Raw genomic sequence first — 13831 nt, 5'->3', positions numbered from 1 at the left:
CGATTATCCTATTGATTTTATCCTTATTACATTTATGCTGTTGCGCAGAATGGTTGTTTTTACAAAGTGTACCAGTATCCGGATGTTGAAAGCTATCCGATTTTCTGCAATTACTGCTGACACATGGCCATCTATTTTTTTATGAATACATTACCATTAATTTGCATGGCTTGATAAAACTGAACCTGCAGCATTTCATAATTTTGCTGTTTAGGGTGTTCTTTTGGGTTTCAGGTTTTCTTTATTTTAAGGGAAGTAACTCATGTTTACTAAATTATTTGTTCTTTTCTGTCTATCTTAGGTATTTACTTATAATATATTTTTTGTTGTATATAATTCACCAAGTTGTACAGGTCATCAAAAGCATGTTAATGTTAGGATTCATATTTATTTAATATAAACTGGGAATTATTAATGTTATGTGCATACATGTATATCTTAGACAGTAGTATATTGATATGTTGAGACTTATATTTTCTGCATTTAAAGAGATACAGTTATGTCATTATTATTAAAGGGATGAGACTTTCATTTAAAGTTTATAAATGAATAAAACATGTATTGATTGAAAATGTCCTTAAACTTGGACTAAGCAATGTAATTAATAAAGTCTCAAAAATCATATTCTGAATAGTTTATCTATTTTTTTTTCTAACATGTGCATAGTTTTTGAAAAAAACAGCTTCGGTCTTATCTATTTGTAATGAAGAGACACCGGTCTCAACCTCCAGGTCTCCTGAGTCAACCCGACAACAGACTGTACATAGAGTAGATTGTTACTTGCCCTTGAATAAATTTGTGCACTAAATTATAGTGGGTGATTTGTGCCACATGAAAACCAACATAGTATAAAAAGTAACTGGGCGCCAGATGAAAACATGAAAATACAATCTACCAAAAGTGGTTTGTTTGTTGCATTTTCATGTTTTTGCCCGGTGCCCTTGATGCAAAAAATACAAATCAGCCTTCGTAAAATTTCTTATGTTGGTCACAGGTTTTGAGTTCTGGTCAAGCTCAAAGTTTTTCTCATCCTGTGACTGCATATAAGCATGAGTTCAATTTCCTATGCTCTGTAACATAAGAAATTCACGAACACAAATCGATATAGTGGGGAAATATGTTGTGGTTTAGAACTGTTTCATTATTAAAGAGAAAATGTGTAGCAGGCCGGATAGCTCAGTTGGTCTTCTGAAAGTCATGGGTTTGAGTCATGGTCAGGCAGTTTAGTCAGGGTTTAGAAGTGGTTTTTTCAACTGACTCATGTTTGATTCATTTAACAGATTGCATTATTTGAAATGGACAAAGGCAGTACTGCATTATACTTTTAGATCTACAAAAGGGCATTTGATACAGTTGAACACACACACTATACTGCACATCTGGGATGAAGAAAGTTGTTTTTCTTCTTCTTCATGAAACTTCAAGCATCTGCCATATATAATGACATTCTTACATGGTTTAAGTCTTATCTCTGATAGTAGCTGGTTGATGTGGCTGGTTACTCATTCTACTACTGCTCTGGGAGTACCTATCTGTCCCCCTGATGTTCATTTTAGGGTCCTCTTTTATGTCTAATATATGTCAATTACATGTCTTCAACCCTAAGCAATAAGCTTTTATTATAATCATCACAGGCACGAGTATCAGACCTTGGAAGAAAAAATATGGCCAGATTGATAAAAAAACCTGTGTTCATCTTAAAAGTGTCAACAACCAAAATAAAATGTAAATAATGACCCCCTTTAAAAATATACTTCAAGTTGATAGTATATTTTTAAGGGGATCATTATTTACATTTTTTGTTTTGGTTTTTATAAACACAGTTTTTTTATCAAATCTGGTCATCGCTGGTCATATTTTTTCTTCCCAGGTCCGAAACTCGTGCCAGTGATTATATGCTGATGACTCAGGAATCCTTGTGTCTCAAAATATAAATCTGAAGAAATTCTTTCTTATAGCATAAGTCTTATAAGATTGCTTAATTGACTATAAATTGTCTTTGCATCTTGGCAAGACAGAGTCTATTCTTCTTTGGTTTAAGTTTCAACTTAAACTGGCCCTAGCCTCCAGGTCACATGTAATGGTACTGCTATAAAGTACACATCTTTTGTTAAGTATTTAGGTGCAAATCTGGATCAAATTCTTTTGGCGTCGCCCTTTGATGCTTTGCATCAATGATTTTCTTGTTTTACTTTAAAAGGTCTTTATTTTGGGTATGTGATAAATAGAATATTAAATTCGTGTAAGTTCATTACTGAATTTATTGCACTCGTTGAATAATATAATGTCAAGCTCGCCAGAGGCTCGCATAATATAATTTTATTCAACTCGTGCAATAAATTCAGTATTGAACTTACACTCATACAATATCCTCTATATATATTCCGAATTAGATTTCCTTAAAATGTACACGATTTCATATTTAGTTAATTCCCAAAGAAAAGTGACACGCATTTTCTTTGTATGACATTCAAATATAATTAATCTCTTTTTATACTGAAATATGAAAATACTTACCACTTTATTTCGAAATAAACCCAAAATTCTCAATACATAATTATAATTCAAAAATGATAAGCAAATAATTTAAGACACGAAAATTCAGTCCACATTTAGTTTTCTGAAGGAAGCCTCGGGAGGTTTCTCCGCGGATTTTCTTTTTTCAATGTCTACGAAATATTTACCACTAGACAGTTCCAACATGTATTTCCTGAACTCTTCCTTCTTGAATTCCTGAATATTTTGTTCTGTAAATGAAAAGCAATTATTTGAACTTTGTTTTCTTAGGCTGAAGAATACATTTTTGTTTTCAAGAGCTGTAAATGAGTGCACGTTAAATGTTTGGAATTTATTTTGAAATTGAAAGCATAGATATGATTGGAAGGATATCATTAGTATGAGGCTAATATACGTGTGTATTGTGGAGTACAATACTGATTTTTAACAATTACATAGCTACAAAACCTATATTAGGCGAGGCGCACAATATAGAAAATATGGGGTTTTTTGAACTCGGAAAATGAAAACAAGGCTTGATTGAGTACAATATGCATTTGAAAAGCATTTTCGGTAGGTGGAACTGAAAATCATGCTAAAATCCAAATATGATTCACATTGGAACATCATGTGGTGCAAATGCTTGATGTTTATTGGTTGTGAAACGCACTGTGATATCTAGATTCAAAATGATTGTTGTTATATTTTCCTCAAGCAGACGACTCCTTAAGTTCCTAAGAATAAACTGAATTTTCTTGCATGTCAGGCAGGATAATCTATTGTTAACACGGGTGCTAGAAAAACCTTTCTCGGCATAGCCTCGTTTCTACCGTTAACTGATACCCTCTGGCTAGATATTCCGGTCTGTACCCGCGCCGGTGTAAGATTCTTAATAGCATATACAATTTTATATGTTAGTATGAAAATATTGAGAAACATTTTACCAATGATTTCTTTGACAGTTCCGGCCGAAGGACCTTCATAATCGTCGGGTAAATATTCCGTCGGGAACACTTCCATACCAAGTTCCTCGTATATCTTTACCAAACTTTTACCTTGTGAGTGCATCTTGAACAGCAAAAATAAGTGATCTACGAGTATTTTAACACTTTTGTCTTTTTTTGAGGAAAAACATGAGTTCAATATAAGATGAAAAAATAACATATTTGAAGGATTTGACCCTGGCAAGTTATATTTATTCAATAAACGATATGAAATTCAAAGAAAGCAGGGAAATTGTTCACATAAAATTAAAACAGAAATCTTAAAAAACGCTTGACAACATATGATTGGTCCGGTTCAAGTGACGTACTAGTAAAATGCAACGCACAATCCCCCTGTTTGCTTCTTTCTTTTATTATAATTATCATTATTATTATAAATATTTTAACACCATCATAACACATATTTAGTAAAGATCTCGGCGGTTGCTCAACATAACCGACTTTCGTGGATAACTAACCAATAATTACCAATTTCTCTGCATAACCGGCTTTCGTGGATAACTAACTAGTAATTACCAATTTCTCTGCATAACCGGCTTTCGTGGATAGCTAACCAGTAATTTCCAATTTTTCTGCATAACCGGCTTTCGTAGATAACTAACCAGTAATTACCAATTTCTCTGCATAACCGGCTTTCGTGGATAACTAACCAGTAATTACCAATTTCTCTGCATAACCGGCTTTCGTGGATAACTAACCAGTAATTACCAATTTCTCTGCATAACCGGCTTTCGTGGATAACTAACCAGTAATAACCATTCTCTGCATAACCGGCTTTCGTGGATAACTAACCAGTAATTACCAATTTCTCTGCATAACCGCTTTCGTTGATAACTAACCAGTAATTTACCAATTTCTCTGCATAACCGGCTTTCGTAGATAACTAACCTGTTATTACCAATTTCTCTGCATAACCGGCTTTCGTGGATAACTAACCAGTAATTACCAATTTCTCTGCATAACCGGCTTCCGTTGATAACTAACCAATAATTACCAATTTCTCTGCATAACCAGCTTTCGTAGATAACTAACCAGTAATTACCAATTTCTCTGCATAACAGCCTTTCGTAGATAACTAACCTGTAATTACTATTCTCTGCATAACCGGCTTTTGTGGATAACTTACAAGTAATTACTAATTTCTCTGCATAACTGGCTTTCGTGAATAATTAACCAGTAGCTACCAATTTCTCTGCATAACCGGCTTTCGTGGATAACTAACAAGTAATTACTGATTTCTCCGCAAGTGACCAACTACTTATACCACATGATTTCTGAATAAGCGGTATGACATAAATGACAGTAGGACTCCGAGATCAACTATCACCAGAGATCGAACCAGAGAGCCCTTAAAAATCCGATGCTTTCCTATTGAGCTAAGCGGGACAATTAATTGAACCTTTTTTTTGGGTTAAATTTTTTAACAGAAATTTACTCTTCGCTTTCCCTGTCTTTAAATTTTGACTCATAAGGGTGTAATGAGGGTTTGCATCAAAGAGCCGCCTTGTAAGTAAAACCCCTTTAAACCGCGGAAAGACCTCTCAAAAAAAAAACAAAATAACCCCTCAGTTTTCATCTTGACACTGATTTAAAATTGAAAATTGTTGTTTTTTTTTTTTTTCTTTTACCCTTTTTTCCGTTTCGTTTTGGGGGGAAATTTCTAACCCGTTCCTGGGAGTTACACATACTAACCCCTCCCCCGCGCTAAACACCAAAGCATTCCGGGGATCGAACCACCCCGAGGGGAAACGGATTAGAAGTCATCGACTCAAACCCCCAATTAAAAAAATAAATTGAAAAAAGGGTTTAATGCAAAGTTTTTTAAAAAGATTTTTAAAAGTTTTATGTTATTAATTATTTTTTAAAAAATCAAAACCCTAGCAAAAACAGAAAATAAAATTTTTGTTGGGGGAACTTTTTATTCGTTTATTTACATTTTTAGTGTTAAAAAACGGTCTTGCAAAACCTTTTTTTTGGGGAATAAACCAAATAAAAAATGGAACCCAAATATAATTACTTTAAAAAAAATATATTAAAATTTTTTTAAAAATATAGTTTTATCCCCTTTAAGATAACATGGCCGTGTTGAAAAATATCTGCTTTAAAATCTTTTGAAATTAAATAAAAAAGGAAACCCCATTTTTTTTGAAGGCGTAGATTTTTGCGAAAGAGTTGAAAAACACTACTATTTAACATTTGACAATATACAATGACACTTGCAATGGCCGAATGACAAGTTTTCTAGCTGTTTATTGGTTAGTAATGGGACAAATTTATGCGGATTAGAATATGGGGATTTTATTCATGCGACAGAAGACTCTACCAAAAAAGGCAGTAGCCAAACCCTAAATGGAATCAACCTACATAGGGCAACCAGTGTGTTGACAGTCAAACATTTCTAAGCGATCAACAAAAGCTAAGGAAAACCAACATTTACCTGTAAATAAGCCAACAGTTTCTTTTCCAGCTCTGCATTCCAATACTTTATAAAATCCAGGGAGGCCCCGGTGTAGTCGGAGACGAACACTACCCCGTTAACTTGCGCCTTTTCGTCTAGTGTTAACCAATCACAGACTAGACAGAATGTTTTGTAGATCAAATCTTGACCTTCTTTCGATTTCATATAGGTCATATCAAAACCGTCTGGAATATAAACAAGTGATTGGTTAAGTAAATAAGTGAATGAATTTGAGTAAATGAGGCGGTTCGACATGAGAGGGGTTTCGACATAATGAGGTGGTTCGACGTAATAAGGTGGTTCGACATAATGAGGCGGTTCGGTATAACCAGGTGTACGACCCTATATAAAAGTAATTTTCAGTATACAGTCGCCACCAGCAGGCTACGGGTTAATCAACTTAAGATGCTTCAAAAACTGTTTCAAAATTAGAAAAAAACATATGCTTAAAGATGCTGCACTAAGGTTAGACAGCCTTAATATATACGATTTGAAATTCTTGCGTAGATCAAATGAAGCGCTTAAATCACTGGTATCCAAAGCGAACACACAATGTCATTTCTGCAATCAAAAAATGAATCAGATGATGAAAAAATATGCTCAAAATTAAATTAAAAATCGATTTTTGCACTATTTTAAGCCAAATTTGAGGAAAAAGCATTTCATGATCAGAGAGCGAGCATACTGGACCACCAGCCAGGAAGTTTAAGTATTTAGCTATTACATAGTAATGTAATGAAGATTCACACAAATTTACTTACCCATGCCTGAAAATATAACCTTACGTCCCTGTTTGTCGTAGCCCTTTGGAATGTACACCATCCTGCACGTGAAATAAACAACTGTCATGATTTCTTGTGTGTAGAATAGAGCAGAGCAGAACAGAATAGAAAAGAACCGAATAGATTAGAATGAAATAAAATAGAATATAATTTTTTTTTATTTCCGATCAAGGGTCATGTTAAATGACATACTAGTATATGCGTGTTAAATTAATAAGTTTCATTTCTAAAATCTAAATCGGTTCCATACACAATAAAGGGGTTTTGTTATTTCTAAAGTCGATACAGGTTGTTATTCAATACTAAAGTTCCAGTTAAAAGACCACCACCATAACAACAATAACAATAATAACAACAACAAAAACACAAAAGAAAAACAACAAACAAACAAAAAACAGTCATATACTTCTACATATACATGTAATAAAAAACAAATCTTGAAAGTATTTATGTGAAACTCATAACTCACTAAGAAACGAGTAAAATTTCAAAAAATTAAAGTTTACCCTAAACGCAAAATTTTGTGTATATTTTCGTCTGCTGGGTCGACATTTTTGAACCACTCGGGAACATTAGTCCTGTTCGTCCAGAAGTTTTCCAGAGTTTCTCTGGCCCCAAGTTGACTGTACTTTCTTACCCGAATAAATCGTAAAAGGAATTCGAAGTCTGTAAAAGATTGCGCTGTCTTATTTTTGATTTTTGATATTCTTGTAACATTATTAGGTTTATATACATGTACAAATGATAATGCTCTTTTATCATATATGCATGTCACTCTTACAATCTGACTAAAGTTCAGATGTTGTATTTAACCTAAAGTGAAGCGTAATTTACGGGGTTGCACTGTAAGCATAGAGCTAATTTCTTTTTTAAAACTTTGCTTTTAATCGGTGGTTTTTTTAGAAAATTATCAAAAAGTGATTATAAAAGGGAAATTTACTTTTAAAACATGAAAAACCCCTTGGGAAATTAATTTCCACTTTTTGATTTAAAAGACCCTTCCGGTTTTAAAATTAAATAGCTTCGGGAGGCTGTTTAAGAAGACTTAATAGTGATTTAATGCATTTCTCCATGGTGAAATTATTGAAATAGTTAGTTAAAAACAACATTGAACTGTTTTCCCAAATAAAAATAAAAGCTGAAGGTCGCTTTAAAATCAAATATAATCTCGCGAAATCTAGAACTTTTCCATGCTTGCTCTTATTTTGTAAGAACACACCAGTGACAGTGTGTCAAAATATCATGTAATAAATACCGCTACAAAGTCGTTGAAACATGTCATAAATCTTAATAAAGGGGAAAATAAAACATTCAAGAGTTTAGACTGTCGCATTTGAAAACGTATGAATAAATTTTGACTCTCATTACCTGTCTTAGTTTTCAGCCAATCTTGTTCCAGTGCCCACTTTCTTAACGCCTGTACAGCGCCCTCTCTGTCTTTGTCATTCAGTTCATGAAGCTCTTCTTTTGCTTTCTTCTTTTCTTCCTCGTTAAGTTTACTGACAAAATCAGCATCTCCTAGAAACACATTGAAATATATAAATTTCATTTGAGTAATAATCTAATCCTGTAAACGAGGAATTTCATTCGTTTTTATGTCCTTTTTACCCTTTAATTTGATTGGCTGGTTTAACAAAGCCTAACAGCAGTTTAAATTGTATTACATGTTACAGCATATCCGTATTTCTACCAGCAGTATAGCATTATTCAAGCTTTACAACCCGTAGTTGTCCAGCAATATTACCAGATGTATACCAGTATAACAACCAGCAGTATATTGCATACCAGTATCATAACCAGCAGTATATAAGTATTACAAACAGCAGTACATCAGTACTAATCCCAGCATATCTTATAACTATAAGCAGTTCACAAGTTATAAACAGTACTACAATATTACCAATTGTATAACAATATTATTACAAGTGATATAACTATGTAATTAAAAGTGGTACAACTTTATTATTGCAAGCGGTATATCTTTTTTATTGCAATAGGTATAACTATATTATTACAAGTGGTATAACTGTGTTATTAGCAAGTGATATAACAGTATAATTACAAGTGGTATAGATAAAGTATGAATAAATGAATGCAAGTGATATTACAGTGTTATTACAAGTGGTATAACAATGTTAATACAAGTGGTATAACAATGTTAATACAAGTGGTATAATAATGTTATTACAAGTGGTATAACAATGTTATTACAAGTTGTATAACAGTGTTATTACAAGTGGTATAACAATGTTAATACAAGTGGTATAACAATGTTATTACAGGTGGTATAACAATGTTATTACAAGTGGTATAACAATGTTATTACAAGTGGTATAACAATGTTATTACAAGTGGTATCACTATATTATTACAAATGGTATCACTATATTATTACAAGTGGTATCACTATATTATTACAAGTGGTATAAATAGATGAATACAAGTGATATAACAGTGTTATTGAAAGTCGTATAACAGTGTCATAACTGTATTAATATTACAAGTAGTATAACTGTATCATTACATGTGATATAACAGTGTAAAATTTTTGCAAGTGGTATAACTGTATTATTACAAATGATTTAACTACATTATTGCATATGTTACTATAATTAGTAATAAAAATTCGTTTCTTTTTTCTGAATATGACATGCGAAAATCCCGTATTTGAGCAAGTGTGCCATCTATTGGCGCACTTGCCAAGTGTGCCAAAATCCCATATTGAGGCTATTTCCGGTTATTGGCGTCCGCGCTGAAGCGCGGCGCCTTTTATGTAATGAAATCAGATTTTGTGAAAGGGCGACAGCAACTTCTCGAGCCTTTTATAGTTGTTCATAATAAAAGCCGATCATTCCGATCGGTATGAGGGTGCTTGATTATTAACTAGTCGCGATATGTACAATTAATAGCGAACTGGAGAATTTCGCAATGCAAACATTTTCAAATTAAATAACCTTTTCCGTCAATAAATCGCGCTTTTCGGGATATTTTTATTTATCATTTTGTAGTACACAGTGGGTTATTATGGTATTTTATTCCGAAAGCTGTAAATAGAATGATGAGTTGATGACCTAAATATTCCGAAAATCTATTTATAGAGGGATGTACTCCTGTAGGTAATTCCCGGTCTCTCCTGGTCTATTTTGACGACCGGCGAATAGTACCACACGTTTATTGTCCGGTATCTCCCGGTTGTGGAGTAGATGTTTGATATCGTTACAGAACAGAAAAATGTACATTTTTATGGCATTAATATGACACTATCAACTTTGAAACATTTTATTTAATTTGTTATTCGTGTTTAGTAAAGATGCCGAGGAATTATTCAAAGCTACAAATCAGATTTTATGAATTATTCAATTGATTGATAATTTAAAATATGATAAAGAAAAATACAAATGTGCATGTATATGGTTTAAGAATAAACAATATTATATATTGAAAGATTAACAATATTTTACTGACTTTTTCCAGTTAAGTTTTGACCTATAATCGTCGGTCATTATGACAATTGAATTCTTAAGATTTATTTTACAATTTTAATAAAAAAGAGTAGTAAACGTAAAAACTCAGTATTAAAATAGTGCATCAAACACTAAAAAGAAAAGAAAACAATATTCATAAAATCTGTATTTTTTATTAAAAAAAGATACATGTATTACAATTAGTGTATAATAAACATTTATGCTCAACATGATCAACATGGTAATATAACAAGTGTCATATTGTTACTAAGTGTGAACAGATACCTTAAGAGGGGGTCTTCGCTAATAGCGATAACATAATAAGGGACAATTACACAAGTGTGGTGTTGATCATGCGTTACTCATATGGATTATAAGTGATTGTATACATGTATATCCGTTGCTATTAATAACCACGATCATAAAGAAATAACAAGTAATACTTTAATTTCTAGCATGCCAATCAAAGTTATAGATAATGAACAATGTCTTTCGTTCTTTCATTCAAAAGTGATATACCAATGAACCATTGAACAGTTTAACTGTTTTAAGAATATCTTGTCATCATATATCTACTAGTTCATCTACACCTGCTGCATTTCTTGCTTGGACGCCCTTTGATGCTTTGCATCAATGCTTTTCTTGTCACCACCTGTTATAGAGTAACGGCAGAACGTCCGCGCGTTATACACGTTACGTAATTGACAACCGCATCGCAAAAAATGGCCGTCGAAAGGACGTTGAAATCGTTAGCGAATCGCTTGATGGATTTAGATAATATAATCGGACAACACGGACATCCAATTAATAAATATATTAGAACAATTACGTTATTATTTGAATTTATTCCAGTCTGAAAAATTGCTGCGAAACATGCATTAAACAGGTCATTACATGGGGGAAGTGTGCCATTAGTCCATATTGGCACACTTGGTTCAAATTTGCCCTCGGGCAAATAAATCACTAAGTGTGCCAATATGGACTAAAGGCACACTTGCCTCTACTTATTGCAAGTGGTATAACAGTATTATTACAATGGGTATAACTGTATTATTGCAATTCATATTTAACAGTGTTATTACAAGTGGTATAACAGTGTTATTACAAGTGGTATAACAGTGTTATTACAAGTGGTATAACTGTATTATTGCTATATTTCTGTTATTGTTTAAGTATTAGAACAAAAAATGAAAAATATTAAGCTATTCTTTTTAAACATTTTTAATAAAACACCTCAATATATCCCGTAGATGTATCTTACCGTTTGTCCCACTTTCTTATCCAATCAAATGCTCAAATTTATTTGAAATATATTGCATACACTATACCGGGACTGGTGTATGTGAAAAATAAGTAGACATATTTTAATGGGTATTGACGTGGTATCTGGCAAATATGACGTTATGGATATGGGCGGAGTTTAAAATTAGACAATATATGTGGCATGCGAATAAAGTAAACAAATAAGAAAGCGATTTCATACGGTTATTTATAAATCCAAGCTTTTACATGTATAAAAATTATTGAAACAGTACATTCCCTATACCGTCATGGTTATAATTCAAACATTAGAAAACAGTATAATAGACATGGAGTGAGAGAAATCTCAAAGTTCGAAACTAACACATAATTATCTTAAAATAATCATACAGAATATCCATGTTTCATAATTCCATGACAAACTTTTTTCCACATTTTGTTAAAAAAAACTCCACTTTTTTAACAGTTGACTTCGACCCCTATACCCTCGTATAGTCATCTCGCGCATGCGTCGATCCATTATTCTGCAAAGTTCAGAAAAAAGGATCTTCAGTTTTAACAAAGTTCACGTGCATGGATTTTTCATTTCGAAGATACCGTTGTAGCATTGCAGCAATGTTTAGTAAAGTTGTTGGAGGATAGAATTCTCCATTTTTCCTTTCAATTTCACAGATGAATTGTTGCGACCAAAAAATCCATTGCTGCACATGCACATGAACGGAACTGCTCTATTTGAACGGGAATAGGATAACCAGGCTCTTGCTGAGTCTCCGGTTGTAGGTTGCGGTTTTCCAGACGTGCACTGCCCAGTTGTTGTTTTTCGTTGTATTATAGGGCACTGTATTTCTGTTTCTTCTTAATGTCATCAGAATGATGACAAAAGCTTTTCAAATCGGCCTGCAAAATGCAAATATCAAAGAAATCACTGAAATTTGATTTTCAAAGTTTTTTTTAATAATTGCAACAGCATTTAAGGCAGATTAACCATGTTATGTTTGAATAATTTACCGTCATCTATTTTGAGATTCGGTACTGGTTGGGCGTACAAAAGCTGCGCGCCTAGTCATGTTACAATTTGTATTTTCATTCAGATAACGATGAAGTTAGATATTGCGAGAATTCGAGAATATTTTTTTATAAAATATTTACCTGAGCTTTTGCCTCTTGTTGCTTGTGTCTGCATATAAAACCTGCGTAGCAATATCAAGCACCGTGACCACATGAAATGGTTCAAAAATATGATTCTTGCTATATATATTATGTCAAACACAACCTGATCGCAGAATTGTTACATGATGAAAATACATAAAAAAACCCAAAGCTTTGATTGACAGGTCAAAACACTCAGACCATGTGTTGGCCTGTCAATCTATAGGGCGGGACTCGTATTACATTACAGCTGTACCGACACTTCGTACCTGACTTATTCCACGAAAGTGGGTCAAACGGTAAGCCAGTTATAGTTCATATTTTAAAAAATATAGAACTTATTGCTGCGCTCCGCTACGCTACGCTTGCAATAAATTCCATATTTTTTTAAAATCTGAACTATAACTATTACATAATTTTACATGTTACACGAAACAGGTAAAATTGTGAAGTTTTTTTTTCTTCCTGTATTTACCACTGAATGTTAAGGTCAACTTGTAGCTCACGGCTTTTAATGTACATGCAGATCATACGCAGTCGCCAGAAAGAACTTTTAAGGATTATTATTTTTATACGAATGTTTCTAAATGTTGTATGTGCATTAGCAAGCATTTTTGGTGATACAGTGTTATAACCATTTTATTACGTTTCAACAATATTCCTACAAGTCTTATAGTCGTATTTCACCTGTGTACAACATATATTTATTAATCAATATCTATAAATAAACTCACCTTTCTCAACGGCCATTTTGCACGCTTATAAATATCTCTAAATCCAATATTTTACACGTTGTATGGTCAAAAAGTAGTAAAATGGCTCCCAGATTTCAGTTTTATATTAATCTGAATTATATAGCTGACGCAAACTATGACAATATGTTCAGTCACATGTTAATAAAGAAAATGTAGACTACAAAAAACCTATAGTTTCCGACTGTTCTGCCGGGTATATTTTACTACTTTATTTGAAATGCTTGGATGCGGACAAATAATGATTTCATCTAGTCGATTTTTCGTGCGGTTATAAAATGGCACACACTGTCGCTCAATATTATAGGAACATTTCAGTGACCTTAAAGCTTATCAGTTTTGAACATGTATAATATTGATAAAGCTATAATTTAAACCAAACAAACAAAATGTATTTCAAGTGCTACTTCCCGTTTTGTTGTTGTTGTTGTTGTTTTTAAGTATAACCCATTATCGCTCAAGGCCA

General features: G+C 32.9%; 1 protein-coding gene across 1 annotated transcript; it reads right to left on the bottom strand.

Moving 5' to 3' along the window:
* Positions 1-5916: 5916 nt before the first annotated feature.
* LOC132733595 (alpha-tocopherol transfer protein-like) lies at positions 5917-13693 on the bottom strand. Its single transcript, XM_060720255.1, has 5 exons — positions 13348-13693; positions 8109-8258; positions 7247-7406; positions 6720-6781; positions 5917-6143 (listed from the first exon to the last, which is right to left on the bottom strand). The coding sequence occupies exons 1-5, from the start codon at positions 13361-13363 to the stop codon at positions 5917-5919; spliced, it is 615 nt and encodes a 204-aa protein (XP_060576238.1). The 5' UTR covers positions 13364-13693.
* Between the last annotated feature and the right edge of the window lie 138 nt (positions 13694-13831).

This window comes from Ruditapes philippinarum, unplaced genomic scaffold (assembly GCF_026571515.1).
Source record: "Ruditapes philippinarum isolate M1 unplaced genomic scaffold, ASM2657151v2 ctg5169_1_1_1_1, whole genome shotgun sequence".
Taxonomy (NCBI): Eukaryota; Metazoa; Mollusca; class Bivalvia; order Venerida; family Veneridae; genus Ruditapes; species Ruditapes philippinarum.
This window is presented reverse-complemented; position numbering and strand designations above follow the sequence as displayed.

What these genes read in the sequence shown, in the direction of transcription:
- LOC132733595 (XM_060720255.1), bottom strand. An exon ending in TTGGCTGAAAACTAAGACAG is followed by an intron (nt 7,407 to 8,108) that starts GTAATGAGAGTC and finishes AATCTTTTACAG; the next exon opens with ACTTCGAATTCCTTTTACGA. An exon ending in GGTTATATTTTCAGGCATGG is followed by an intron (nt 6,144 to 6,719) that starts GTAAGTAAATTT and finishes TTTATATTCCAG; the next exon opens with ACGGTTTTGATATGACCTAT.